The sequence below is a fragment of the Pimephales promelas genome, chromosome 8, assembly GCF_988280905.1.
Source record: "Pimephales promelas chromosome 8, fPimPro1.hap1.1, whole genome shotgun sequence".
NCBI classification, from domain to species: Eukaryota; Metazoa; Chordata; class Actinopteri; order Cypriniformes; family Leuciscidae; genus Pimephales; species Pimephales promelas.
Genome location: NC_142776.1, coordinates 12860827 through 12887380, shown reverse-complemented (window position 1 = coordinate 12887380; position 26554 = coordinate 12860827). Strand labels below are relative to the sequence as shown.

At 44.5% G+C, this 26554-nt stretch overlaps 2 protein-coding genes across 4 annotated transcripts in view; one reads left to right on the top strand and one right to left on the bottom strand.

Annotated features, from left to right (window-relative positions):
* The window catches only part of aldh1l1 (aldehyde dehydrogenase 1 family, member L1), a 59550-nt gene that overhangs the window by 13420 nt on the left and 19576 nt on the right, over nucleotides 1-26554 (bottom strand). Inside the window, exons 3-13 of the mRNA XM_039655637.2 lie at nucleotides 25886-26120; nucleotides 21802-21967; nucleotides 21501-21602; nucleotides 21303-21392; nucleotides 21061-21201; nucleotides 16653-16778; nucleotides 16397-16488; nucleotides 16127-16274; nucleotides 13179-13298; nucleotides 12964-13091; nucleotides 12587-12737 (exon numbers count right to left, since the gene is read on the bottom strand). Coding sequence (XP_039511571.1) covers nucleotides 12587-12737; nucleotides 12964-13091; nucleotides 13179-13298; nucleotides 16127-16274; nucleotides 16397-16488; nucleotides 16653-16778; nucleotides 21061-21201; nucleotides 21303-21392; nucleotides 21501-21602; nucleotides 21802-21967; nucleotides 25886-26120 — 1499 coding nt within the window. The remainder of the gene's footprint in view (nucleotides 1-12586; nucleotides 12738-12963; nucleotides 13092-13178; nucleotides 13299-16126; nucleotides 16275-16396; nucleotides 16489-16652; nucleotides 16779-21060; nucleotides 21202-21302; nucleotides 21393-21500; nucleotides 21603-21801; nucleotides 21968-25885; nucleotides 26121-26554) is intronic.
* Nucleotides 17313-26554, top strand: part of cfap100 (cilia and flagella associated protein 100) — a 43748-nt gene continuing 34506 nt past the window's right edge. Inside the window, exons 1-2 of one of the 3 annotated variants that reach the window (XM_089133971.1) lie at nucleotides 17313-17500; nucleotides 23556-23640. The gene's annotated coding sequence lies outside the window, so the exon portion shown is untranslated. The remainder of the gene's footprint in view (nucleotides 17501-23555; nucleotides 23641-26554) is intronic. The other 2 variants (XM_089133969.1, XM_089133970.1) reach the window with 2 other exon arrangements.

Below are 26554 nucleotides of genomic sequence, written 5' to 3'. Positions count from 1 at the left end.
TGACTGGGCGTGAGATTGCTCTTGCCCACGTTCACTTGGAACCCGAGCGATGTGATGTGCGCGAGCACACGGCCGGTGTCCTGCAACACCTTCTCCTTCGATTCGGCTATGATGAGCCAATCGTCTATGTAAGTCAGGATTCTCAGACCTGTTATTCTCAGAGGCGTTAAGCCCGCCTCCGCGCACAGACAGAAAGACCGGGGACTCAAACTGAGTCCAAACGGAAGAACTGTGAATTCGTAACATATGCCCTGGTAGGCAAAACGAAGAAACTTCCTGTGCGGAGGATAAATGCTTATGTGAAAGAAAGCATCTTTCAGATCGACTGATGTGAACCAGTCGTTCTGTTTTATGGCACGGGCGAGTGCGCCCTGTGTCAGCATTCTGAAATTGTATTTCCTCAAATGTTTGTTCAACACTCGAAGGTCCAAGATAGGGCGGAGAGAGCCGCCTTTCTTTGGAACCAGAAAATACCGGGAATAAAAACCCTGGTTCATCAGATTGGGGGGTACCACCTGAATCGCTCCCTTGTTTAAGAGAGATGAAATTTCTTCTTCCAGAATGTGAGAGGCTTTCTCTTCCGTGTGAGAAAAGAGAATGCCGTTGAAATGAGGGGGTTTTACTGCGAATTGCAATCTGTAACCCTGCATTATTGTACGCATAACCCACTCGGGAGCCGAAACGGTTCGCCAAGCCGCTTCGTGACTCGCGAGAGTCCCCGCTCGGGACAGAGCGGAGCTGTGTCTTGAGACCAACAGATTTATTTGTGATGCAATGGCGCCATCTCGTGGGCACACTAGAGGCGACATGCGGGGGTTCGGAGGGGATTCCTCTCTCTGCAGTGAGAAAGGTTCTCTCTGCGGAGAGAGGTTTTCCCTCCAAAACGAATTTGTTAGATTCGTTTTTATTTGTGTTTTGTGTGTTTTGTGCTGGGCAAACACTGGGGCCGAAGCCTTTATTGAAAGAGTGAGGGGAACAGAGTGAGGGCAGTGTGGTTTTGACACTGAACTTAACCTTCCTCTCACCAGAGGCCCCCTGAACGTGGGGGGAAAACACACATTCCTTGAACACACGGGCTGGGCAGTCTCGACAGGCGGCAAGCTGACCCATCCGCGGGACTCCCGGGGTCTTTTGGACGGGGGTCCTAGAAGGAGAGAGGAGTCCAAGGGGCTCGCGGCCCGTGAACGTGGACTGGAAGTCCCCATCGACTGAACGTCAGGCATGCCGCTTGCGTTTCGAGTGGTCGGTGGGGTTGGAATTAGCAGGTCTCCCAGCCGCGGCGGGAGCGGGCTTAACCCAGTGTTTGTTAGAGGGCGCTGGGTTATGATGTCGTGAAGGCGGTTTGTTTCGGGACTTTTCCTTGCCCTGGGGAAACTGACGTCCCGTGACCGGCGGGTTAGGCGAACGCACAGGGGGATTCTGGCGTGGACCTGACTTCCTCGGAAGGCAAAGTTTGAAAGCCTCATCCTCCTTTTTCTTGTCGTCGCACCGTTGTTGCATCAGTGCGACGGCGGGGCCGAAGAGAGCCCGGCCGGGCTCCACCGGCGCGCCCGCGATGCGCCGCTTCTCGCTGTCCGGGAGTCCCGACAGGTTCAGCCAGAGCGCGCGCTCTCCCACCACGGAGAGCGCCATGGAGCGCCCGCACGCTTGGACAGCCTGACGGGCGTTACGGAGGACGAGGTCGTTCACCGTGAGGATCTCCTTCCAAAGGATTTCGGAAGGATTACCTTTTTCTAGCTGTTGCCCTAATTCTTCGAGGATCTCCGCCTGGTAGGCGGAGAGGAGCGAAGAAACGTTAAGGGCCCTGACAGCCACAGACGAGGATTTATACGCTGCCTGGTGAACGGACGCAGCGAAACGGTCCATTTTGTTGGGCAGGACTGGCTTAGGGGGGGCGAGCAGCCCACCCTGAGCGGGGTTAAGGTGCCTGGCGATAGAAGGCTCGACGGCGGGGGGGTCGCCCATACCGTGAGCTGCCATGTCCTTAACTTCGAGTCCCGTGAGACCGTGTCTGAAGTCGAGCGGATCGCTCCAATAGTTCCTCATGTGCTTAGCGCACGCCGGGAGGATGGGGAAGAGTTGTTTCCTCGGGCCGGGAGGGGGTCCCAACACTTTCCCATCATAAATATCCCTCTCCTGGTCGGTGGCGCTCTGAGGTGCTGGCCATTCGATGTTGAGACGAGCGGCCGCTCGTTCACACACCTCCAGGAGGATGGCTTGAGGAAGAGCCGCGTGAGCGGTAATCTGGGGAACGACAGAGGGCGGGAAGGCCTCCTCGTCCTCTGAAACCCCAAGAATGGCCGCATCCTCCTCTTCGCCAGAACCGGCCGGTTCGTGGGCGAGAGCGAGGTTATCCCCGAAGATGTCCTCCTCGGGGAAGGCGGGATTGGGCTGGTCAGCCCAGACGAGCGACGAAGCGTCCCGAGAGGCCCTCGGTGGCGCGTCGTCATCACCGTGTCCCCCGTCCGAGTCTGAGCCCGTGGGGCTGAGCTCGGAGCACTGTGTCACTGCTACCTTGAATCGACGTTTAAGCAGTTTCCTCGGCAGCAAGAGGCAGAAACTGCAGTTATCTGGGTTCTCAAGGGCTTCCCGAGCGTGCTTAGGACCCAAACAGACAACGCAAAGCTGGTGGAGGTCTTTAGCTGCGATAAGGGCTCCACGCGCGGCCGGGCAGGCCTGTGAAAAGCTATCCCCAGATGATGCCGTAGGCTTAGACAGAGACATAGCGAGGGAGAAATCCGTGGCGAGCAGCCGTGTTGTAGAACGGTGAGAAAAAGCTCCGAATGCACAACAGCAGTTGAATTTAATCTGCCACGTCCGGTGGAGGCTGATCAGGCCGATATGTCCTCCTGTAGACACGAGGTGAGCAGAGTAAAAACTAACCGAGCTGAGAATTGCAGAGATCGCGAGAAGCGAATGACAACTGAGGAATAGCAGCGCGCCCAGATGTTATATGCCCGTGGGTGAGGGGTGTGGCCTCATTGGGCATTGGCCGAGCGCTTCTGTCTGTCTAGCCAGACTTGGTGCAATTGGATGCTTCTGCAGAGGTCAGGTACGGATGCCCTTCCCATAGGTGGATCTCGAACACGAGATGATGAAAGAGAACTAGTGTTTCAAACTGTTTGTGCGATGAATTGCTCTGAGAAAAAAATGCAAAAAAAGAAAAAGTAAGATTTACCTGGTGACCTCAACCCATGCCTTGCTCTGATTGGCTGGAGCTAATGACATCACTGAGGTTGAGTCGCGTGACAGCTCTGGATATCTAGCATGCTAGATATTTTTCTGGGCTCAGCGACGCGTCTGCAAGGCGTCTGCGAGCGTCTTTGATGCGTTGTTGGCTCTTTCATAATAACAGATTGGCAAGCGTTCATCGTCCGCTAATCCCCCGCGATTTGCACGCGATAACACCCTGACCTGTCGGCGAGCTCAACGGCGAGCTCAACAGCCTCAAGAATCATTTTGGCATCATGCCTCAACTTTGTTGTTTCGGTATACGAAAATGGTATCGCACCCCTACACGAAATAACTTTTTGTCGGCACGTTCTGGAGAGGATTCAGTTTCGATTTGGTTAAAATAAGACAAACGGCCAAGGAGGAGTTTGAAAAAGTAGGTTTTGAAAGAAACTCAAAAAGATGGACAAGAAGTTCGGTCAAATATTGCAAAATTGGTATCTATGTTCTTGGCATGACCCAAATAATCTATTACAGTTTTTTTCAGTCGCAAGCAAGCTTCTAACAAGCATTTGTCCAAACAGTTGTCACACTTTCAAAACTCTTAACACAATTAGCACAGCATCAATCTTTTGTGGCCATACCATTCACACATTGCATGTCGTTTTCACACAATATCCAGTCAGTGAACTTATTTCCACAATGCTTAGATTTTCTTAACAGACAATACCTATACCTCCCAACAAAATTATGGATTGTTTTTGTAATATTTATAAATGTTCACACACACCATTCCAAAATAGCAAAAACAATATTACAAACCTTAGATACAGTATAAAAACGTCTGCTTCTGCAATGATATCAGTTCAAAAACAATATATCTTAGCTGATAATAAACAAAACAATTGAATAATTGACCTACGGCTTATTTAAGTTGGCTAAATTGGGCCAACCTCAGCTGTTTTCAGTCTGGCTTAGATTCAGTGTCAGGGGTTATTTTTTTCTATTACATTGACACTTATACAGTAAAAGGAGGACTTTACAGTGAAGAGTAATGTTTTTGGAAACAGAAAAAGACAAACACTGTAACGTCTGGACGAGAAAGAGTAAGAGCAAGGGGCCCAGGGAGAAGAGCAGGCCCAATGAGAGATGCAGTGAGAGGTGCAAGAGAAGTGAGAGATGCAGTGAGAGATGCAGTGAGAGGTGAAAAAACTGAAAATTTGGTTTTTACTGGAATGCTTTTGAATGTGAACATTACTGTACGTGTGGACAGTTCCCAACCAAGAAATGTGTTAAAAAGGTGGATTGCATGTTTTTCATGCAAATACCTGTAAAACTGAAACCTCAAAGTCTATGTAGTTTTTGTAATGTCAACAATAGCCAGTATATTGAAACCTGGTGTACTTTGATTGACTGCATGTACCTTGTGAAGTGAAAACTAGTGTTATTCTTTGACAGAATAATTTCAATTTAAGTCATATTTTCAGTGTTTTGGTAAAGTTAGTGTGTGCAGAGAAATATGTGTTCTATTTTGAAATGAAGAGTTAGTGTATATTTAACAAAATGTGTTTTTGAGAAGAAAATTATCCATTTGGCCAATTGTGTTTTGTAGGTGTGAGTCTGTGTTAAGAGTTTAGAAAAAGTATCTGAAGTATGGGTAAGCGCTTGTTAGCGATTGAAAAAAACTGTAAGAAGTTTCATTATAATAGGCTAATTTAATCAAAAGTTATTAGCATTTTGGTAATTTCATTATACTTTTGACCACAAGTTGGCACTGCCCCAAAACTTTGTCAGGGCATTGTGCCGAAAACACATACCGAGTTTCATAACGATATGCCAATGTGTTCGTAAAATACAGCATTTTACAACAAAATAAAAAATGGACAATATGGGAAAATTGGGTATCATTCGACTCGGCATGCTACACCAAATCTCAAGAGACCAAATTTGGTCAAAGCGTTCAGAAGTTATAAGCAAAAAGAGCCATTTTTCATATGTCCTGACCACTAGATGGCACTGCACCGAAACTGTGCAAATAGCCTCAGGTCATGGTTGTCACAACACACACCAAGTTTACGTTAAAGCGTTGCGGAGAAAAAGCCTCACGTCCAATTTGGCGGCCACTTCGTTGAATTAATTCGCGCCTTATTCGAGAACGGTTTGCTGAATAGATATGAATTCCATAACTCTTTGTCGCCATGGTCTGAAGATGATCCGGTAAAATTTTGGGGAAAATCTGAGCAACGGCTTAGGAGAAATTCTTGTTTCTTTTCAACCGGAAACAAACGTGAATGCAAATTTGGACAGTTAGTGGTGCTATAAGGATTCAGTTTGAGACTTCATATTTGCTATGGTGACAGTTAAGACCTCTATCCTCTGTCCTCTATCTGTGTGCCAAATTTCAAAACCTTCGCAGCCCACAAGCTGTTATATGGGCTGCCATAGACTTCCAGAGCGAAAGAAAAAGAAGAATTAAGAATGCCAACAGATACAATTGTTGCTTGGCCCCTAAATATGGGTAACCTAACAGTCGATGGGCCCTATTAAATTCCCAGATAGCAAACTGACATTGAATCAACGTGGAAACATGACATCGAAACAACGTTGATCTGACATTGTTTTTCTCATCGAATTAACGTTGAACCAACGTCAGACGCGTCATTCTTTCAAAACTAACGGAAAATCAACTTGAAATCAACGCGTTGTTTCAACGTTATGAAAGCAAACCAATTTTCGATTTTCATTTAGCTTTGAAGAATGCCGCGTCTGACGTTGGTTCAACGTTAATTCGATGAGCAAAATCAACGTTGTTTCAATGTCATGAGAGACGTTGTTTCCACGTTGATTCAATGTCAGTTTGCTGTCTGGGTTCAGAGGTGTCAAAAGTATTCACATTCATTACTTAAGTAAAAGTATAGATACTAGGGTTTAAAAATACTTCTGTAGAAGTTGAAGTATCAGCTCAAGCTTTTTACTCAAGTAAAAGTATAAAAGTACTGTTTTCAAAAACTACTTAAAGTTTTTTACACACTCTTCTCCTCTCCTCTTCACTCTCTCTCTTACACACACACACACACACACACACACACACTAACGATTATCTTTGCCACATACATATCCTGCGATTGTCATACAGTTGTCACAGACTAGAAGGACGCAGATGGATGAGAGTAACCAGGTTTATTGAACAGGTGGTAGGGTTAAACAACAGGTGAGTATGTAATGGAGAAAGTTCTGGGATGCAGCGGGAAACAGTCTGATGAAGTATATCTTATCTTGAGCAGGACGGAGAGACGGAGAGTGGAAGCAGCAGACGGATGAACAGGTGGAGACCGGGAACCAGGAGCAGATGAGAGGCAGACGGGGCTGATGCAAGCGGGTAAGTAATCCTTAACGTAGCAGTAAGAGTAGCAGGAGTCTGTAGCCGTTGTATCGACGAGACCAGACGGTGAGTGACTGTGAGGAGTGAGTTTATAAAGGGAGGATGATTGGGACGGTGATTGATGCGGGCAGGTGACGGTGATTAGAAGGCTGGGGAGCTGGAACGAGTGGGCGGAGTGAAGGTGTCTGGTGCTGACGCAGATGGATCCGTGACAGTACCCCCCCCCCCCACGGCCAGCTCCAGCTGGCGGACGGGACCGACGACGGGGACGACCACGGCTCCGGGGCGCTGGACGATCTGGGTGGGTGGTGTGAAAGTCCTGGAGTAATGAGGGGTCCAGAATGTCCTCCCGGTTGACCCAGCATCTCTCCTCAGCACCGAATCCCTCCCAGTCCACGAGATATTCCAAGCGGCCGCCCCGTCGTCGGGAGTCGAGGAGCTCATGGACTCGATAGATGTTATCGTCTTCGGGATCTGCGGGAGGAGGGGGCACCTCCGCAGCACCAGACCCTGGGGAAGAAGGAGAGAGAGGGTTAGTGTAGGGCTTCAGCAGGGAGACATGGAAGGTGGGTGCGATGCGGTAGTGAGCGGGAAGGGCCAGCCGGTAGGTAACGGGGTTGATCTGCCTCTGTATCGCGAAAGGTCCGATGTATCTGGGACTCAGCTTCCGACAGGGCTGTCGGAGACGGATGTCCCGGGTGGAGAGCCAGACCAGTTGTCCGGGAAGGTAGTGAGGGGTGTCGGCGCGGCGAAGGTTGGCCTGGTTCTGGTGTCTCCTGACAGCCCGCTGGAGGTGAGTATGAGCTGAGTCCCAGACTCTCTCGCTCGTCTGGAACCAATGGTGGACTGCTGGGACGTCTGATGGTTCTCCTGACCAGGGGAAGAGTGGGGGTTGGTAGCCGAGTATGCACTGGAATGGGGTGAGTCCGGTGGTGGTTTGTCGGAGGGAGTTCTGTGCATACTTGGCCCAGGGCAGGTAACGACTCCAACAGTCCTGATGATCGTGGCAGTATGACCGCAGGTATCTCCCTATCTCCTGGATCTTCCGCTCAGTCTGGCCGTTTGACTGGGGATGATAACCCGAAGTGAGGCTGACGGTCACTCCCAGAAGGTTGAAGAAGGCCCTCCAGACACGGGAGATGAACTGGGGTCCTCGATCGGAGACAACGTCCTCTGGGATACCGAAGTTCCGGAAGATGTGCTGGAACAGCGCCTCCGCTGTTTCAAGGGCTGTTGGCAGGCCTGGAAGGGGAATTAGCTTGCACGCTTTAGAGAAGCGGTCTACTACTACTAGGATGCAGGTGTGATTGTCAGACACGGGCAGGTCGGTGACGAAATCCACTCCGAGGTGGGACCAGGGTCGAGTGGGTATGGGAAGAGGGACCAGTTTGCCTTCTGGGAGATGACGGGGAACTTTGGCCATGGCACAGACTGAGCATCCTTTGACGAACCGGGAGACATCCTGGGCCATACCCGGCCACCAGTAGCGCTGTTGGACGAGCGAGAGAGTGGACTGGCTGCCTGGGTGTCCAGAGCCCGGAGAGGTGTGAACTGAGTCCATGAGGGACAGGCGTAAACGGGTTGGGACATAGACCCGTCCCTCAGGACCTCCCGGCGGAGCAGGTTCAAGCTGTGTGGCTTCGGCGATGTGGTCATCCAGGCTCCACTGAATGGGGCTGACCACCACGGCTGGAGGGAGAATGGTTTCGGACTCAAAAGGAGGGACCTCGGGTTGGAACTGGCGAGAGAGAGCGTCTGCTTTCACATTCTTATCTCCGGGGCGGTAGGTGACTGAGAAATTGAAGCGTGTGAAGAACAGGGCCCAACGGGCTTGACGGGGATTGAGTCTCTTGGCCTCTCGGAGGTACTCGAGGTTACGGTGGTCCGTGATCACTGTGAAAGGGTGTTGGGCTCCCTCCAGCCAGTGCCTCCATTCCTCCAGCGCGAGTTTGATGGCCAGTAACTCCCGGTTGCCGATGTCATAATTCTGCTCCGCCGGGGACAGTTTCTTGGAGTAGAAGGCGCATGGGTGGAGTTGAGGTGGGTTCCCCTGCCGCTGAGAGAGGACCGCTCCCACCCCCGAGATCGAGGCATCCACTTCGACGAGGAACGGTAGGGCAGGGTCCGGAAGGGCCAGGGTAGGAGCGGAGCTGAAGGCGGATTTAAGGTCTTGAAAGGCGCGGGTGGCTGGGTCGTTCCAGGATAGAGACTTGGCCCCACTCTTGAGAAGGTCGGTGAGGGGAGAGCTGATGGGACTGAAGTTCTGGATGAACCGGCGGTAGAAATTGGCAAACCCCAGGAAGCGTTGAAGCTCCTTACGGGTGGTGGGTTGTGGCCAGTGGAGTACCGCTTCCACCTTCCTCTGGTCCATGGTGATTCCGTGGGGAGTGATGATGTAACCGAGGAATTGGATGGTGCTTTGGTGGAATTCGCATTTCTCCAGTTTGAGATAGAGGTGATAATCTCGGAGCCGGGTGAGTACTGTTTGAACGTGATGGATATGGGAGGTCAGGTCGGGGGAGTAGATGAGGATATCGTCGATGTAAATGATGACAAACTGATTGAGGAAATCGCGGAATATCTCATTCATGAAACCTTGGAAGATGGCGGGTGAGTTGGACAATCCGAAGGGCATCACGAGATATTCGTAGTGCCCTGCGGGGGTGATGAAGGCGGTCTTCCACTCATCTCCTTCCCGGACTCGGATGAGGTTGTAGGCACTACGAAGATCTAGCTTGGTGTAGATGGATGCCCCTCGGAGTTGTTCCAGGGCGGCTGGGACCAGAGGAAGAGGATAGCGGAATTTAACAGTAGCTTGATTGAGGGTACGGTAGTCGATGCAGGGGCGCAAGCCTCCATCCTTTTTCCCCACGAAGAAGAAGCTCGAAGCGGCAGGGGACACTGATGGTCGGATGAATCCGTGGTCGAGAGCCTCCTGGATATACTCCTCCATGGCCTTCTGTTCCGGGATGGACAGAGGGTAGATCTTACCTCGCGGTAGGACCGCCCCGGGCAGCAGATCGATCGCGCAGTCCCATGGCCGATGTGGAGGTAGGGTGGTCGCTTGGTGTTTATCGAAGACATCCTGGAACGCCCGGTAGGGAGAGGGGATCTCGGGAGGATGTCCCACAGGTGGGCTCTCCACGGAGGTGGTGGAGAGGGGAACGGACGGAGTGGTGGTATGAACGGAGGTCCTCGTCACAGATGGCAGGCAGTGATGGAAGCAGTCCTTACCCCACCGTAGAATCTCGCCGGTGGACCATTGGACATGCGGGGAGTGGGTCTCCAACCAGGGGCGTCCCAGGATGATCTCGGCCGTGGAGCCCTCCAGCACCAGGAAAGATATCTCTTCCTTATGGAGCCAGCCGATCTCCAGCCCCAGGTCGGGACTACGATGTCCTACCCGGCCACGCCCCAGAGGTTGACCGAGGATGGTCTGTACTTGCAATTTGTGAGGGATGGATCGTTGCCTGGTTTGCAGCCGGTTTAAGGTGGACAGAGCGATGAAATTGGCCGCTGATCCGGAGTCGATCAGCGCCTGAACTGAAATGGAACGGTTCAGATAAGTGATAGTGGCCGCAGTACATTTCAAGGAGGAAATGGGTAGTGGTAGGTGGACTGTACTCACAGCGGGTCGGGGTGGACGAACGGGGCAGGAGGCGAGCAGGTGGCCGGAGGCTCCACAGTACAGGCACAGACCGCTAGTGATGCGCCGATTTCTCTCGGACACTGGCAGTCGCGAGGTTCCAATGTCCATCGGCTCTGGTGCTGGAGGACTGTGATGACGGGACGCTGGACGAGGAGGTGGGAGTGCAGGGCTGTCGAGCTGGCATGCAGTGCGTCGCTGATCGATGCGAATGGATCGCTGGATGATGCTCTCTATTCCAACGGTGTCATCATAAATCGCGAGCTGGAGGCGGATGTCTGAATTCAGGCCATGACGGTATGCGGTGATGAGCGCGCTCTCGTTCCAACCGAGAGTGGCGGCGAGGGTGCGGAACTGCAGGGCATAGGAGGCGACTGACGATCTCCCTTGCCGCAACCGGTACAGCTGGTCTTGCACCGAGATGGAATGTGCAGACTGCGAGAATACTTCGATGAAATGACCGGAGAAAGCAGCAAACGTCCGAGTAACTGGACCTCGATCTTTCCACAGGGCATGAGCCCAATTGAGCGCTCGACCTCGCAGGAGTGAGATGAAGAAGGCGACCTTAGATCGTTCGGTGGGGAAGGCGGATGGATTCATCTCCATGTAGAGCTCGCACTGCAGGAGGAAGCCGCTGCACTCCTCCTCCTCGCCAGAGAAGGGCGCTGGTTGGGCCATGGGACTGACAGAGGCAGATGGGGAAGAAGTGGTGACGGTGGCCGTGGAGAGTGCTGGAGCGCTAGTCCGGGGAATGGTAGGAGAGGGTGGGGTCGGTGTAGCGCTGGTGCTCGGGGTAGGTTGCAGCATGTTGTTGGTCTGGTCTTCTGTCACAGACTAGAAGGACGCAGATGGATGAGAGTAACCAGGTTTATTGAACAGGTGGTAGGGTTAAACAACAGGTGAGTATGTAATGGAGAAAGTTCTGGGATGCAGCGGGAAACAGTCTGATGAAGTATATCTTATCTTGAGCAGGACGGAGAGACGGAGAGTGGAAGCAGCAGACGGATGAACAGGTGGAGACCGGGAACCAGGAGCAGATGAGAGGCAGACGGGGCTGATGCAAGCGGGTAAGTAATCCTTAACGTAGCAGTAAGAGTAGCAGGAGTCTGTAGCCGTTGTATCGACGAGACCAGACGGTGAGTGACTGTGAGGAGTGAGTTTATAAAGGGAGGATGATTGGGACGGTGATTGATGCGGGCAGGTGACGGTGATTAGAAGGCTGGGGAGCTGGAACGAGTGGGCGGAGTGAAGGTGTCTGGTGCTGACGCAGATGGATCCGTGACAACAGTATTGTAAAAACAGCTGTCTCCAAATCAATATTTAACGCGATTTGACCCGTATTCTTGAGCAGAAAACTGTTGATTTCTCCGTCACTTACCGCACTCCGTCGCACAACCAAATATAACTACAGCCTCTCACAAGTTAGAAAGAAAACACAAAGCCAATCAGTTTAGCGATGTATGTTCAGGGGGCGGGACTCAGATCTGTTCTCCGTGTGTGTTATTGGTCATATTTTTTTTAATGATGACAAGACGGAATGACAAAAATGCAGAAATTAAATGGGAGTAACGAGGCTATTTTTAAAATGTAAGGAGTAGAAAGTACAGATAATTGCGTGAAAATGTAAGAAGTAGAAGTAAAAAGTAGGCTGAAAAATAATTACTAAAGTATAGAGTATAGATACCCAAAATTTCTACTTAAGTAAGGTAACGGAAGTATTTGTACTTCGTTACTTGACACCTCTGATTAAATTCCATAGTACGAAAAAAAATCCTAAGGAAGTCAATGGGGTCCATCAACTGTTTGGCTACCGACATTCTTCAAAATATCTTTTGTGTTCAGCAGAAGAAAGAAATTCATACAGTTTTGGAACAACTTGTAAGTGAGTAAATGATGACAGGAATTGTTAAATAGATTAAGTCAGGATTAGGCCTTAGTTTAATTGGGACATTAATTAACTTTTATAAACGTGCCTGAGAAAAAAAGGTTAATAAGTTTTAAAAAAAGTCAACACTAAATTAAGTTAACATGCATATCTTTTACATTTTGTTACTTTATCTTTGAAACTGTGAGTATTTTAAAAGTGGCTCCATTCACTTTCATTGTAAGCACCTCACTGTAAACCATATTTTCCTTTTTTAAAAGAAAACTATGGACCATTTTTGTGGTAATCAATACTGAACCTGGAATATGTCTTTAAAGATTTAAGGCTCCTCTTATTATACTTTGCACAAAATCTTTAAACAAGGTAACTAAAGCTTGAAAAAACACCAAATATATAGGCTACTTATAACAGAATATGCTAAATATGTCACTGTGGCATACATCACAAGTGATGGCTGATAAATTAATATTCTAATAAATAATATAAACAGACACAAGCAAACCTGAATCTTGTCACACCAGCCAGCAAAGTATCTGAATGTCTGGATAGACATGCCAATGTGTGTTTTGAGGGCAAGAGTATAGACTGCTCCTGAGTCTATGGACTCAATTGTGGCCAGCTCTTCTTGATGCTGCTCCATCAGATCAGCCAGTCTGGAAAATGCCCACATACACTACACACAGTTATTTTCAGACAACATGTGCATCCCTTGCAAAGACAAATAATCATCATCCATCACTTATAGGTGTTTATTTACTTTCTGTTGTCATCTTTGTTGAATTACTTGATACAATAGTCATTAAATTCTGTAACGTTTTGGGTAACGAAACCAATGTTTAACCTGCAGTGATAAAATATAAAATGCAATCAATCACGTACTTGTAGAGTAGTTTGCCTCTGTCTCTGGGGTTCATCTTGCCCCACTCTCCCTCCTCGAATGCTTCTTTAGCTGCAGCCACTGCCTTTTCCACATCAGAGATCTGAGCTAAGGACACATCACAGATTGCCTACACGCAAACACAAGCTGAAATTGAGCATGTGGAAAAGATAATGCAGATAGATTGAGAGTGAAAAAGTTTGTGTCCATTGTGTACCTGTCCATCGGTGGGGTTAATGGTCTTATAGGTCTTTCCCCCTTCAGCATCTACAAACTCGCCATTTATGAACAGCTGGTGAGGGATTCGGATTGTCATATTGTTCAGCTTCTTTTCTACCTACAACAGACATGTATATACTTACATAGTCAGAACAAAATTAGAAATACACATTTAACAAAAAAACAGTATACAAGACATTTTAACTAGTCACCTTGGTTTTTCATAAGCATTTTCAATGGTATGTCTACCATTGTGTTTGAAATCCAGACCTACTGTATTTCTAATTAAAAACCTTTGACGCATTATGAAACATAAAATATGGCAATGGAAACTCCAGACTTCCAAGTAGCTTATTTCTTACAGAAATAATCGAAAAAAAATCCACTTTCAAATATTCAACAATTTGTGTCCTCAGTTCCCAAATATTGAGTTATGTTATAAGGAATGGTGAGGTACCAGAGGTAAACATGCATAACATCCCCTGTTTTGTGTTTCTGGTGCTTTTGTTATATGGACTTTTAGTTTGCATTTTGGCCTGTTCTGTCCTGTTTCTTGTGCCATGTTTTGTAGTACCTTTGTTGATTGGTATCTACAAATACCGTGTTTAACCATCTTTAGCCTTCAGAACTAACTTAATTCTACGTGGCATTGATTCAACAAGGTGCTGAAAGCATTCTTTAGAAATGTTGGCCCATTTTGATAGGATAACATCTTGCAGTTGATGGAGATATGTGGGATGGACATCCAGGGCACGAAGCTCCCATTCCAACACATCCCAAAGATGCTCTATTGGGTTGAGATCTGGTGACTGTGGGGGCCATTTCATTTTAGTGTCATTGGCATATTCAAGAAACCAATTTGAAATGATTCGAGCTTTGTGACATGGTGCATTATCCTGCTGGAAGTAGCCATCAGAGGATGGGTACAAGATGGCCATTAAGGGATGGACATGGTCAGAAACAATGCTCAAGTAGGCCGTGGCATTTAAACAATGCCCAATTGGCACTGAGGGGCCTAAAGTGTGCCAGGAATACATCCCCCACACCATTACACCACCACCAGCAGCCTGCACAGTGGTAACAAGACATGATGGATCCATGTTCTCATTCTGTTTACGCCAAATTCTGACTCTACCATCTGAATCATCCGAGTCTCAACAGAAATCGAGACTCATCAGACCAGGCAACATTTTTCCAGTCTTCAACTGTCCAATTTTGATGAGCTCTTGCAAATTATAGCCTCTTTTACCTATTCGTAGTGGAGATGAGTGGTACCCGGTGGGGTCTTCTGCTGTTATAGCCCATCTGCCTCAAGGTTGTGGGTGTTGTGGCTTCACAAATGCTTTGCTGCATTCCTCAGTTGTAACGAGTGGTTATTTCAGTAAAAGTTGCTTTTCTATCAGCTTGAATAAGTTGGCCCGTTCTCCTCTGACCTCTAGCATCAACAAGTCATTTTCGCCCACAGGACTGCCGCATACTGGATGTTTTTCCCTTTTCACACTATTCTTTGTAAACCCTAGAAATGGTTGTGCGTGAAAATCCCAAAAATTGCAGATTGTGAAATACTGATGGTGCGTTCTATTATAGCCAACGAACCGACTCGGACCTCGGATTTGACGTCACGTCCACACTTCAAGCGTTCTATTTGTTTAACGCGTCCGAGTCGGAGAAAAAAATGGACGCCACCCGGAAAGCTGTTATAATGGTAGCGCTGGCCGAGTTGCAGGCACTTACATTAAAACGAAAAAATATTATGAATACACCTTATTAAAACGCAGCCATTTGAACTTGAAAATGTTCACTTTATTAATGTTTTTAATGTTAATCTTCTGTTAGCAACGCTAGCAACGTCAGTAATTGCACTCACAACAACCGATTCCCATACCTACAGGGGACGCAGTAATACGAGTGATTATAACCGTCATTTAAAATACCAAAGCGGTTCAAAAACAATGAAAACAATTCATTCTTACAAGTCACAGGGCGCAGCCATCTTGAATTCCGAAACGGAATTCTCTCTCGGTGTCCTCACGGTTGTCCGACGTCCGAGAGGAGAAATCCGAGGAAAGGGGGCGTGTTGCTAGGCAACGTCTGTCGTCCGATTCGGATCTCCGAGACGGATGAATAATAGAACGCACCATGACTCGTCTGGCACCAACAACCATGCCATGCTCAAAATTGCTTAAATCACCTTTCTTTCCCATTCTGACATTCAGTTTGGAGTTCAGGAGACTGTCTTGACCAGGACTACACCCCTAAATGCATTGAAGCAACTGCCATGTTATTGGTTGATTAGATAATGCAAATATTATTAATATACTATATTTGGGTAATATATATACTGTATATTGTATTACGGCACTCACTGATGGACATGTTGTACCAGTAATAATCTGTAAAATGCTGAAACAGTGTCATTTTATTTTTTGTATATGAAATCTATATGTATTTTTTAATATGAAGCAGATGACAGTTAAAGTCCCCGTGAACCGGAAGTTGCAAACGATTTTTCTCCAGTGCTGTGACGTATTTCCAAGTGAAACGGAATATTGAACAGAGGGCAGGGTTTTACTCTAGCGCTCCTCCTCTCCATCTCTCGCTCATAGCAAACTAACGGTTTGAGGGGAGTGGTTACGCGTTTCCCCACCCAAGTTGTGAAACCTACGTCATCAGAAAAAGAAACCGTTCCAGACCGGAAGTAACTTTTCAGATTTTGATTAAAGATTACCAAGGTAAAACATTTTTTAAATATATTTTTACTTGCACGGATTAATTGTTCACCACAAGACTAGTAATATGCGCTAACAAAGTAAATAGGTTCAATTTTGATTTCACAGGGACTTTAACAGTGTTCTACCTGAAACACATATGAAATGTTGTTTTCAAGCCAGTGCAAAAATGAACATAATAATAAGCTACTATCCATTTAAAAGGAGCAATACTAACATAGTCTACGTTGAACTCGTCTTCCTCATCCTCTCCTCGCAGCTTCCTCACACACATTTGAATGAACTCTTGAAAGCTTGCTGCCATGTAAACGTCCTCATTCTGCAACTGCAATTGTTTCGCCCTTAACTTTACCTCTTCCACCAGCCTACAGTATGAAAGTAAGAAAAAAAAATCTTTGAATTATATAAAGGTAAAAGTAATGAAAATAGTGTATATTTACATGCATTATATATAATAAGAATTAGAAAATCATGCTCACATAATTACCTGACTACATCCATCGAAGCAGCACCAGACTTAAAGAAGTCAGTAGTGTCTTCAATCTTCTCTACATTAGTCAAAATACTCTTCCACACCTCCTGGACAAAAATGCAATAAATACTACATGAGTCTTCTGTCTTCAATGCGTTATCTTTCAGAATGTAAAAACAAAAAGAAAAATATTTAATATGGGTACAAGGTTTGTAACATACAGACACACACAAACAAAGATTATGGTGAATATGAATGAAATTATTTTTACCCTCATCTGCTCAGCAAATTGTTTTTCATCCTCAGAAAGCTCCACAGTGGAACTGACACCAGCTTTAAAATACTGGGACGCAGCAATCATCTTCCCATCCTCAAACTGCAGGTTCTTCACAAGCAACTAAATGCATACATAAGTACAAACACACTTTATGTATAAATGCACATACACACGCATCTACAACCTCTGGAGAAACATCAAATAAAGGTGTTTAACATACAGTATACACACAATAGTCCACATTGCATTGGTTCACTATCAAAGGTGTAAATTAGGGACATGTTCCCCTAACTTTTAAAGGGGGGGTTGACTGCGATTTCACTTTTTTCATTATAAATAATGTGTAATGTTGCTGTTGGTGCATGAACAGTATCTGCAAAGTTGCAGCGCTGAAAGTTCAGTGTAAGCAGAGATATCGTCTTTTAAAAATCAGGAAGTATGTTGCCTACAAAAATGACTCGATTGGGACTACACCTAGATTATGGTACGTCACTAACCTAAACATTTGCATCAACCCCTCCCTCAGAATATGCAGAAAATGGCATGCGCATATTTCTGAGGCATGTCGACTCCTCGAGTGTGTTGTTCACGCAGCTGTCAGGTCTTCTGTTTCGGGCTTCCCATGGACGCTATACTTCCTCAACAATGGATACAATTTATGTTTGATTATGTTCCTGAAAATGACGATCGTAATCTAGCTCTCTGTGCTGCGCATTTTACGGAAGACAGCTTCCAGAATCTCCACGAGTTCAATGCCGGATTGAACAAGAAACTGTTAGCTACTAAAACATGAAGCAGTTCCAACTTTAAAACAAGAGGCAGCAGTTGTTGGGCCACAATCTGTAAGTAGGCTAAGACTGCATCATTTTAAATGTATTTGCATGTATAATTCCAGACGTAGCCTTGTGTTTTATTTTTTTCGCTGGCTTTATACTATTGAGAATGAGGAGTTAACCTCATTGTACAGAGCCCCTCCCCTTTCCGCCATGTTGGTTGGATTCCCACGCCAAAAGAGTATTGTTTACGTGTGTTTTTAGCTTGGTAGTAGAGGAGGTTCTCGCAATTCCGACTGTTTTACCATGCCTGGAAGTCACTGCTGCGTTAAAAAAACTACTCCAGTACCTCACATGTATATGGAAAACATGAACAATGGAATACAGTTTTTTAGGTTACCAAAATGGACACAGCATCAGGGAGAGTCTCTGACCTGACGAGGAGACGCCGGATTGCTTGGTTTGCTTTATGGATTGCTTTAAGCCTTGCCCTTTAGTATACGATTTTCACTGTTTGCTGTGCCACTGCCTTAACGAACATATGCAAAAGTGTTGTTTGAGTGCCTGTTCATTACTTTTTTATTTCATTGAAATAAATGTTTGAAACAACTTATGGCTAACAATATTTATTGAGAACTGAAATATATAGGCTACATATATATTTGGACAACATAAGTTTCATGGACAACATATGTAATAATAATAAAATAATAATACTGCTATTAGTGCAAAAGAACAAATATATTGATGCTGCTTCTCCAAATACAGCTGTTTTGCACTTTGTGTGAGTTTGTTCCTGTAAGGTCCCTTTTCTTTCGCCTTATCTTTTTGCATTGCTTTACTTTCTTCCTTTTTTTCTCGTATTCTTAGATCCGTCTCTGTCCTGCCAAAATAATAAATGCGTGAAAATTAAAGAGCTTTGAAATGTTTAGTCGCGTCTATGGGTTCTAAAGGCGTTGCCCCTGGTAACCGATAGCGTCTCCTACCATCATGGCCGACCGGCTCAGACCCCGCCCAAATCGGCACGTGACTCCTCATTCTCAATAGCCACTACTAGTTAGCCTATGCTATTTTGTGTCTACGACAAACGCGTACAAACATTATGGACCTGAATTTTCTATAAGTACTAATGTTTTAAACATATTTTTCTTGTATATATGCTTTATGACGTTATTTTCGATTTGATCAAGAACATAAACATGCCAACGCTGTTTGAGTATGACATTAGTAGCCAATCAGTTGCTATTGTTGCTTGCCAGTCAGACGCTATTGTGTAAAACAAACGTGTATAAAGTTAAAAAATGTAGCAAATTATCATTAAGAAATGTTTAGTAAGAGCCGTGTGTGGTGAGGTTCTGCTTGACTCTATCCATCGTGGGTTTCTCAATCTGATTCTGCCTCAAACTGATACTGCAGTTCGACACATATTTACATCTGGACCGGAGCTCATGACATACATGTTCCGCCCATAAAGGTAATGGGCGTTAACCTTCCGGACAACGTGAGCGACAGTTTAGCCAATCACAACACACCGGGCCAAACTAACCAATCTGAGCCCATCACGTGTTTCTGAGGGAGTGTTTTCATAGAATCAGGAAGTGAACCGCTCGTTCAGAGGATAGAGGAGAGCGCGGCTTACAATAAAGGTGAAGTTTATGAAAAATAAGACTTTTAAAAAAAAAGAAAAACAACGAATACATGTTATATTGCACCCCATAAATACAAGCATGCAAAGAAAAAAAGCAGTCAACCCCCCCTTTAATAAAACAACAGCATTGCATTGTACTTTACAAAAATGTCAAATTAAATTCGATCATGATATACTCACCTTCTTGTAATTCTGTAAAACACAAAATAAGCTATTTTGAAAATGTCTCACTGTTTTTGTTCATACAATGAGAGTCAATGGGGTCCAATGTTGTTTTGGATCTCACTTTCATTGTATTGTCAAAAACTTTGAACATTCTTCAAAATATCTTTGTGCTCCACAGAAGAAAGAAAGGTTTGGAACAACATAAAGGTGCATAAATCATGACATTTTTGGGTGAAACATCCCTTTAAGGTTTTAGGGCCCAAGTACATTTCATATATGCCCATTAACGTGATTCTGCTCAACCATTGAGATAAGACTAAAAAGTCTAAAAAAGATAAGACTAAAAAAATAAAAAGTATAGCTCAGATTTCATTCTCATCTATAAAATATATTTAATTTTTATATTTTTTTTATTTTCCCCCAAAAATTACTTTTTCCAAAGTATTCCTAGGCCGTTTTTCCAGTTCACACAGAATTTGGTACAGATCTTCATGAGACCCACATGACAAAAACGTATCAAAAGGCATTTTGATTTGGTACATGATTTCTAAGATGTGATCTAATTAATTTTTCAGTTGTGGTGACAATTTTTAACGGTGGCATGCTGAAACACTGTCTAGCATGTTTACATTGAAAATTCTTCAATGCTAGGGGCTATATCTTAAAAACAAAGTTGACATCTAACAGAGAAGCAATTGTATCCACAGCATCAACAGGATATTCTTTTGAATTTGTTTATTTTAATCATGTGTGCTTGGACCGTGATTATTGCAGCTTGCACTTAAAGGTACAGTTCACCCAAAAAAAAAAAAAAAATTCCTGCTCCTTGAGAGAAAGAACACATTATCTTGATGTTTTGAGAGGAATCTCCTGTATACAGTTATTGCCTGGCCAAATCCAACCTTGGAAAAGCTGTGTGTCTTCTGCAAGTTCTGCTACCTCTACAAGGATGCAGAAGTTACGAGTCAAAATGTTCGGTTGTTGGATTTAGTGACCCGCACGCTTCATTAGAGTGTCTCCCAGCATAAGAACCTCTTTGAAGTGCCTGGTTGAGTTTTATTTATCAAGGAAATGTACCCACATCTGTGGGTAAAGTCATTTTTTTGTGTACGCGAAGCACTTCAAGGATTCCAACTTCAAAAACCTCTGCCAGTGTACAGAAGGGTTTGCCGATCGACTTTGTCTGAATGAGGGGTCAATTCCTACTATCTTTGGAGACGACAAACAGAGCATTTCGATAAGCTGTAAGTTAAATATCGTTAATAAAAATAAAGTACTTTAATTTCTTAAAACACATGGTGGTCATGGTTTTCATCACCCCAGCCAATCAACGAACAGAGGGCAGGCTGAGAGCCGTGACATAGACGCTAAGCGGCGAGTTTAAGATTGTATTTTAAGTTAGGGAAATTGTAAACGACCGCGGATATGGAGATACGGGATGCAATTTGCTCTGTTGTGGAGAATATTCCCGGCATTTGCAAACTGAAGCCTGAACAAGAAGTGTGTTTGTTAAACATTTTGAATGGAGATGATGTTTAAGTTGGAGAGAGAGGTGATTGCGTTATGTGATTGGCTTACGGGTAACCAATGATTTTATACTTCAGACAAGCGCACCCCGCGAGAAAGAACTTTTCAAGCTTTTCAACACTTTTCAATTATGCCATTCCAGACTCTGTCTATGAAGCAAAGTGAAATAGCAGAGTTTGGTATTACCAGGCTATACATTTTTGCCAATCCTTTCACAATGACAGTTTTACAAACAGTTTGAGGCAAATATGTATCAAGTTTAGCTTATTTAATAGCATAAAGTCCTTACCGTCTTGCCATCATTCCCGAAAAGAACAAGACCACTTTTGGTAACCATACCGGGTCGACTGGCTCCAGGGATTTCCAGAGGTTGACCATTGCTGGAGGAATGGTCATTTTCCAACAGTGTTGATCCATAGAATGACACATTCTACCAGAAGACCGAAAACAACACAGTAGCATTTGACTAAGAGTATCTACATGTGTGCTGAGCTGTTGTGTGTGTGTTTAACAGTTAGTTAAAACACTCACTTTGCTGTCAATCTCTGCCCAGGCTCCAGGCACTCTGTCATTCCCTCTGATCCAGTTATGAATGGCTTCTGCTGGCTGGTTCCAGTCAATCTATGCAACCAACCATAGACGGTTGTTGAAATGTTGTATACAACAATTAGACTCAAACAAGCTATACATCTATATGTTGACTGTTGTGCAGTTCTGGAGAAACTCCACCTTTGAATTTTCTTTCTTCTGAATACACTCATATGTGGCTCCTTCCTCTGGTTGCTTGATTCTCGGAGCTTTACCTGCTGCAATTAACCTGACTGCCTCCACCTAAAGTAAGACAAAAACACACACAAGAATCCAAAAGTGCCCTCCTATACAACAACTATATTAAAGTACTTTCTGGACTTCAAATCCTACCGTTTGTCCTAGATTAAAACAATGCCTGATTTGCTGTTTTAACTTAAAGGATAGTTAACTGTCTTTTGCAATATAATGAGGCTGTAGATGTTTCTTAAATAATCCCCACCATGCCTTTGACTCCCTCTGGGAACAGGAAGCGTTTGTAGATGCTGTTTACATTGTCGTTCGGCTCAACGTAGCATTCTCTTTGCAAAAGAATTGGTCCTGTGTCCAGTCCATCATCTGCCCAGAACACAGTAAATCCACCCTTCTTATCACCATGAATCAGAGTCCTAAAAGAAATACAAAATAACAAAGAGGAAATTAGGTAAAGGAACATAATTTTACATAATTTATATTACATCCTCTTGCCGTTTCTTCCAGTGAAACATAATTGCCAAGCTTCAAAAGGACATCAAATATGATCATTTTTAAACACATACAGTGAGGGAAATAAGTATTTGAACACCCTGCTATTTTGCAAGTTCTCCCACTTAGAAATCATGGAGGGATCTGAAATTGTCATCGTAGGTGCATGTCCACAGTGAGAGACATAATCTAAAAAAAAATCCAGAAATCACAACGTAGGATTTTTTAACTATTTATTTGTACGATATAGCTGGAAATAAGTATTTGAACACCTGAGAAAATCAATAATAATAATTTTTGGTACAGTAGCCTTTGTTCCTTTCACCAGGTTTGCACACACTGCAGGAGGGATTTTGGCCCCCTCCTCCACACAGATCTTCTCTAGATCGTTCAGGTTTCTGGGCTTCTCCCATGACTCCTCTGTATAATCCAAATGCTTATTGGCAAACTTAAGACGGGCCTTGACATGTGATGGTTTAAGCAGGGGAATGGACCAGGGAAAACCATGCATGGTTTCAAATCATGAGGTCTTAGTTTATTACCAACAGTAACCTTGGAAACGGTGGTCCCAGCTCTTTTCAGGTCATTGACCAGCTCCTCCCGTGTAGTTCTGGGCTGATTTCTCACCTTCCTTAGGATCATTGAGACCCCACGAGGTGAGGCCCCAGTCCGAGGGAGATTGACAGTCATGGTAAATGGTAAATGGACTGCATTTATATAGCATTTTCATAGACCTAATGGCCACCAAAGCGCTTTACATATTGCCTCACATTCACCCATTCACACACTCATTCATACACCGACGGCGGTGTCAGCCATACAAGGCGCCATCCAGCTCGTCGGGAGCAGCTGGGGTTAGGTGTCTTGCTCATGGACACCTCGACACTTGGTCAGGTGGAACCGGGGATTAAACCACCAACCTTTCGGTTTGTAGACAACCCACATGAACCACTGAGCCACTGCCGCCATGTTTAGCTTCTTCCACTTTCTAATAATTGCTCCAACAGTGGACCCAGTTGATTGGCAATTTCCCCATAGCCCTTTCCAGCCTTGTGGAGGTGTACAATTTTGTCTCTAGTGTTTTTGGACAGCTCTTTGGTCTTGGCCATGTTAGTAGTTGGATTCTTACTGATTGTATGGGGTGTCTTTATGCAGCTAATGACCTCAAACAGGTGCATCTAATTTAGGATAATAAATGTAGTGGAGGTGGACATTTGGGGGCCGTTTACACCTGGCCACTTCATGAGTTTTCTGTGATCGGATAGCTATCCGATCGCGAAAAGACCAGTTGTAAATGCCCCCCGAAACGCATTTGAGACGGATTTGAATCCGATCGCTCAAACCACATTGGGAGGTGGTCTGGGCCGCATTCCAGACGAAACTAGACAAGTGTAAATGCATCTGGTTGTTGAAACCACATATGTAAATTTTACTACTCCCAAAAATGATAAAAAAAATAAACATGTGAGAGCGTGTTATAGGCTATATGTCATGTTATTTTTTCATATTTAGATATGACGACGCTACTGCGACACGCATCACCTCAGATGAGCAGCTGAGCGCCTATAATCAAGCCAACGCTGCAATCAAAGTGAAAGTAAGTCGCAGACGCTTAACATTACCATCTTCATTAAAAGTAAAGAAATGAAATGATCTTATTACGAGGGCTGTTGCCGCTCTTTCTTATTGCTGTCTTTGTTGATTTTGAAATTAGCCGATGATTACTAAAATTCAGCTCATATCTGTTGCATTCAGTGACATGCACTTTATTAAATCTGCATATAGCGTGGGAATTAAAGGGGGGGTTGACTGCGATTTCACTTTTTTCATTTTAAATAGTGTGTAATGTTGCTGTTGGTGCATGAACAGTATCTGCAAAGTTGCAGCGATAAAAGTTCAGTGTAAGCAGAGATATCGTCTTTTAAAAATCAGGAAGTATATTGCCTACAAAAATGACTCGATTGGGACTACAGCTGGGTTATGGTACGTCACTAACCCACACATTTGCATCAACCCCTCCCTCCGGAATATGCAGAAAATGGCATGCACATATTTCTGAGGCACGTCGACTCGTCGAGTGTGTTGTTCACCAACTGTCAGGTCTTCTGTGTTTCGGGCTTCCCATGGACGCTATACTTCCTCAACAATGGATACAATTTATGTTTGATTATGTTCCTGAAAATGACGATCGTAATCTAGCTCTCTGTGCTGCGCATTTTACGGAAGGCAGCTTCCAGAATCTCCACGAGTTCAATGCCGGATTCAACAAACTGTTAGCTACTAAAACATGAAGCAGATCCGACTTTAAACAAGAGGCAGCAGTTGTTGGGCCACAACCTGTAAGTAGGCTAAGACTTCATCATTTTAAATGTATTTGCATGTATAATTCCAGACGTAGCCTTGTGTTTTATTTTTTTCAAATGCCAGCGCTGGCTTATAGCCACTACTAGTTAGCCTATGCTATTTTGTGTCTACGACAAACGCGTACAAACATTATGGACCTGAATTTTCTATAAGTACTAATGTTTTAAACGTATTTTTCATGTATATATGCTTTATGACGTTATTTTCGATTTGATCAAGAACGTAAACATGCCAACACTGTTTGAGTATGACATTAGTAGCAGTTGCTATTGTTGCCAGTCAGATGCTATTGTGTAAAACAAACGTGTATAAAGTTAGAAAAAATGTAGCAAATTATCATTCAGAAACGTTTAGTAAGAGCTGTAGTATGTGGTGAGGTTCTGCTTGACTTCATCGCGGCTTTCTCGGTCTGATTCTGCCTGAAACTGATACTGCAGTTCAACACATATTTACATCTGGACCGGAGCTCATGACATGCACATTTCGCCCGTAAAGGTAATGGGCGTTAAACCTTCCGGAAAACGTGAGCGACAGTTTAGCCAATCACAACACACCGGGCCAAACTAACCAATCTCAGCCCATCACGTGTTTCTGAGGGAGTGTTTTCATAGAATCAGGAAGTGAACCGGTCGTTCAGGGGACAGAGGAGAGCGCGGCTGAAAATAAAGGTGAAGTTTATGAAAATAAATACCATAAATACAATCATGCAAAGAAAAAAAACAGTCAACCCCCCCCTTTAAAGATCGGATTTATATCCGTTTTGCAAAAAAGGCAGACTAACAGGTCTTTGAGGGTCATAATTCTAGCTGATAGACAGGTGTTAAAATACTTATTTGCAGATGTATCATACAAAAAAATAGTTAAAAAACCATATATTGTGATTTCTGGATTTTTTTATTTCTTAGATTATGTCTCTCACAGTGGACATGCACCTACGATGACAATTTCAGACCCCTCTGTGATTTCTAAGTGGGAGAACTTGCAAAATAGCAGGGTGTTATAGCAGGAAATAGCAGGAAAATACTTATTTTCCTCAATGTAAATACCATAAAAGTATAACATATGACTAATGCACAACATAAGTCTTCTAAAGCTAAATTTAATGAGACCATATATTAAAAATATGAACATTTTATTGCCTTTAGTTTACTTTCGGGAGATACATGCTTTTAAAAATCTTACTCTCCCTTTCCTGGTAATATATTCCAGAAAAAATTGATTGATGATGATGCAATGCACTGGATAAATTTTGTGAAATAAATTGTGCAAAAAACAAGAATGTGTATATATAAAAAAAGAGACAATTACAACTGTAATAGTAGTGTTGATGCTGACAGCAGACAGTAAACACACACCAATGGCCTACTTATGATAACCATCTGCCTCTCATTAGATCTTACTATCATGCTTCTAATTAGAGTTACCACACATATACGCACACACTCTCTTAAAAACATAAAGAGAACACATATACTGACCAGTTAATGGCAGAGGCACCTCTGTGTCTGGGTAGCAAGGAGGGATGATAAATAATAGAGCCGTGTTTTGGGTGATCTATCACTTCCATAGGGATGAACTGAGAGCAGAAAGGTAGAACATTCAGTTCAGCACCAACTGCCTTATACTGATCCACCACCTCTGTGATGGCCTTTCCCTTCAGCCTCCAGCGGGGAAACTTAAACACTGGTACGCCATCTTTCTCTGCCTCGGTCGCTGAGGAAAGTTTTAAAGATGTAGTTTAATTCCATTTAGTTTGTGTAACCATGAATTTTCCTTTCCAACTTCAAAGAACTCTCTGCAAGAAACATGCAATTTTATATTTCAACCACAGATGGCGATAGAGAGGCCACAGTTCCATAGCCCTGCTTTAATGGGTGGTATTTCCGGTGAAGGTGTAAGGATGCTCGATAACTTCCGCCAATCGTAGAGTCGAATGCAATACCGAGAATTTATATTGAATTTTATACTCCATGGTTATAGTAAAGAAACGTTAGTCACACCCCTCGTTGTGTTTATGCTTCTTTTTAAAATTATATTAAATAAACATAACTATATATAAAATTACTGTACATCTAAACGTGTGAAAGTTTCGTTTCAAAGACGGGAGGACAGTAAATTTTGAAGACTCTGCCATAATCCCGTTTTCC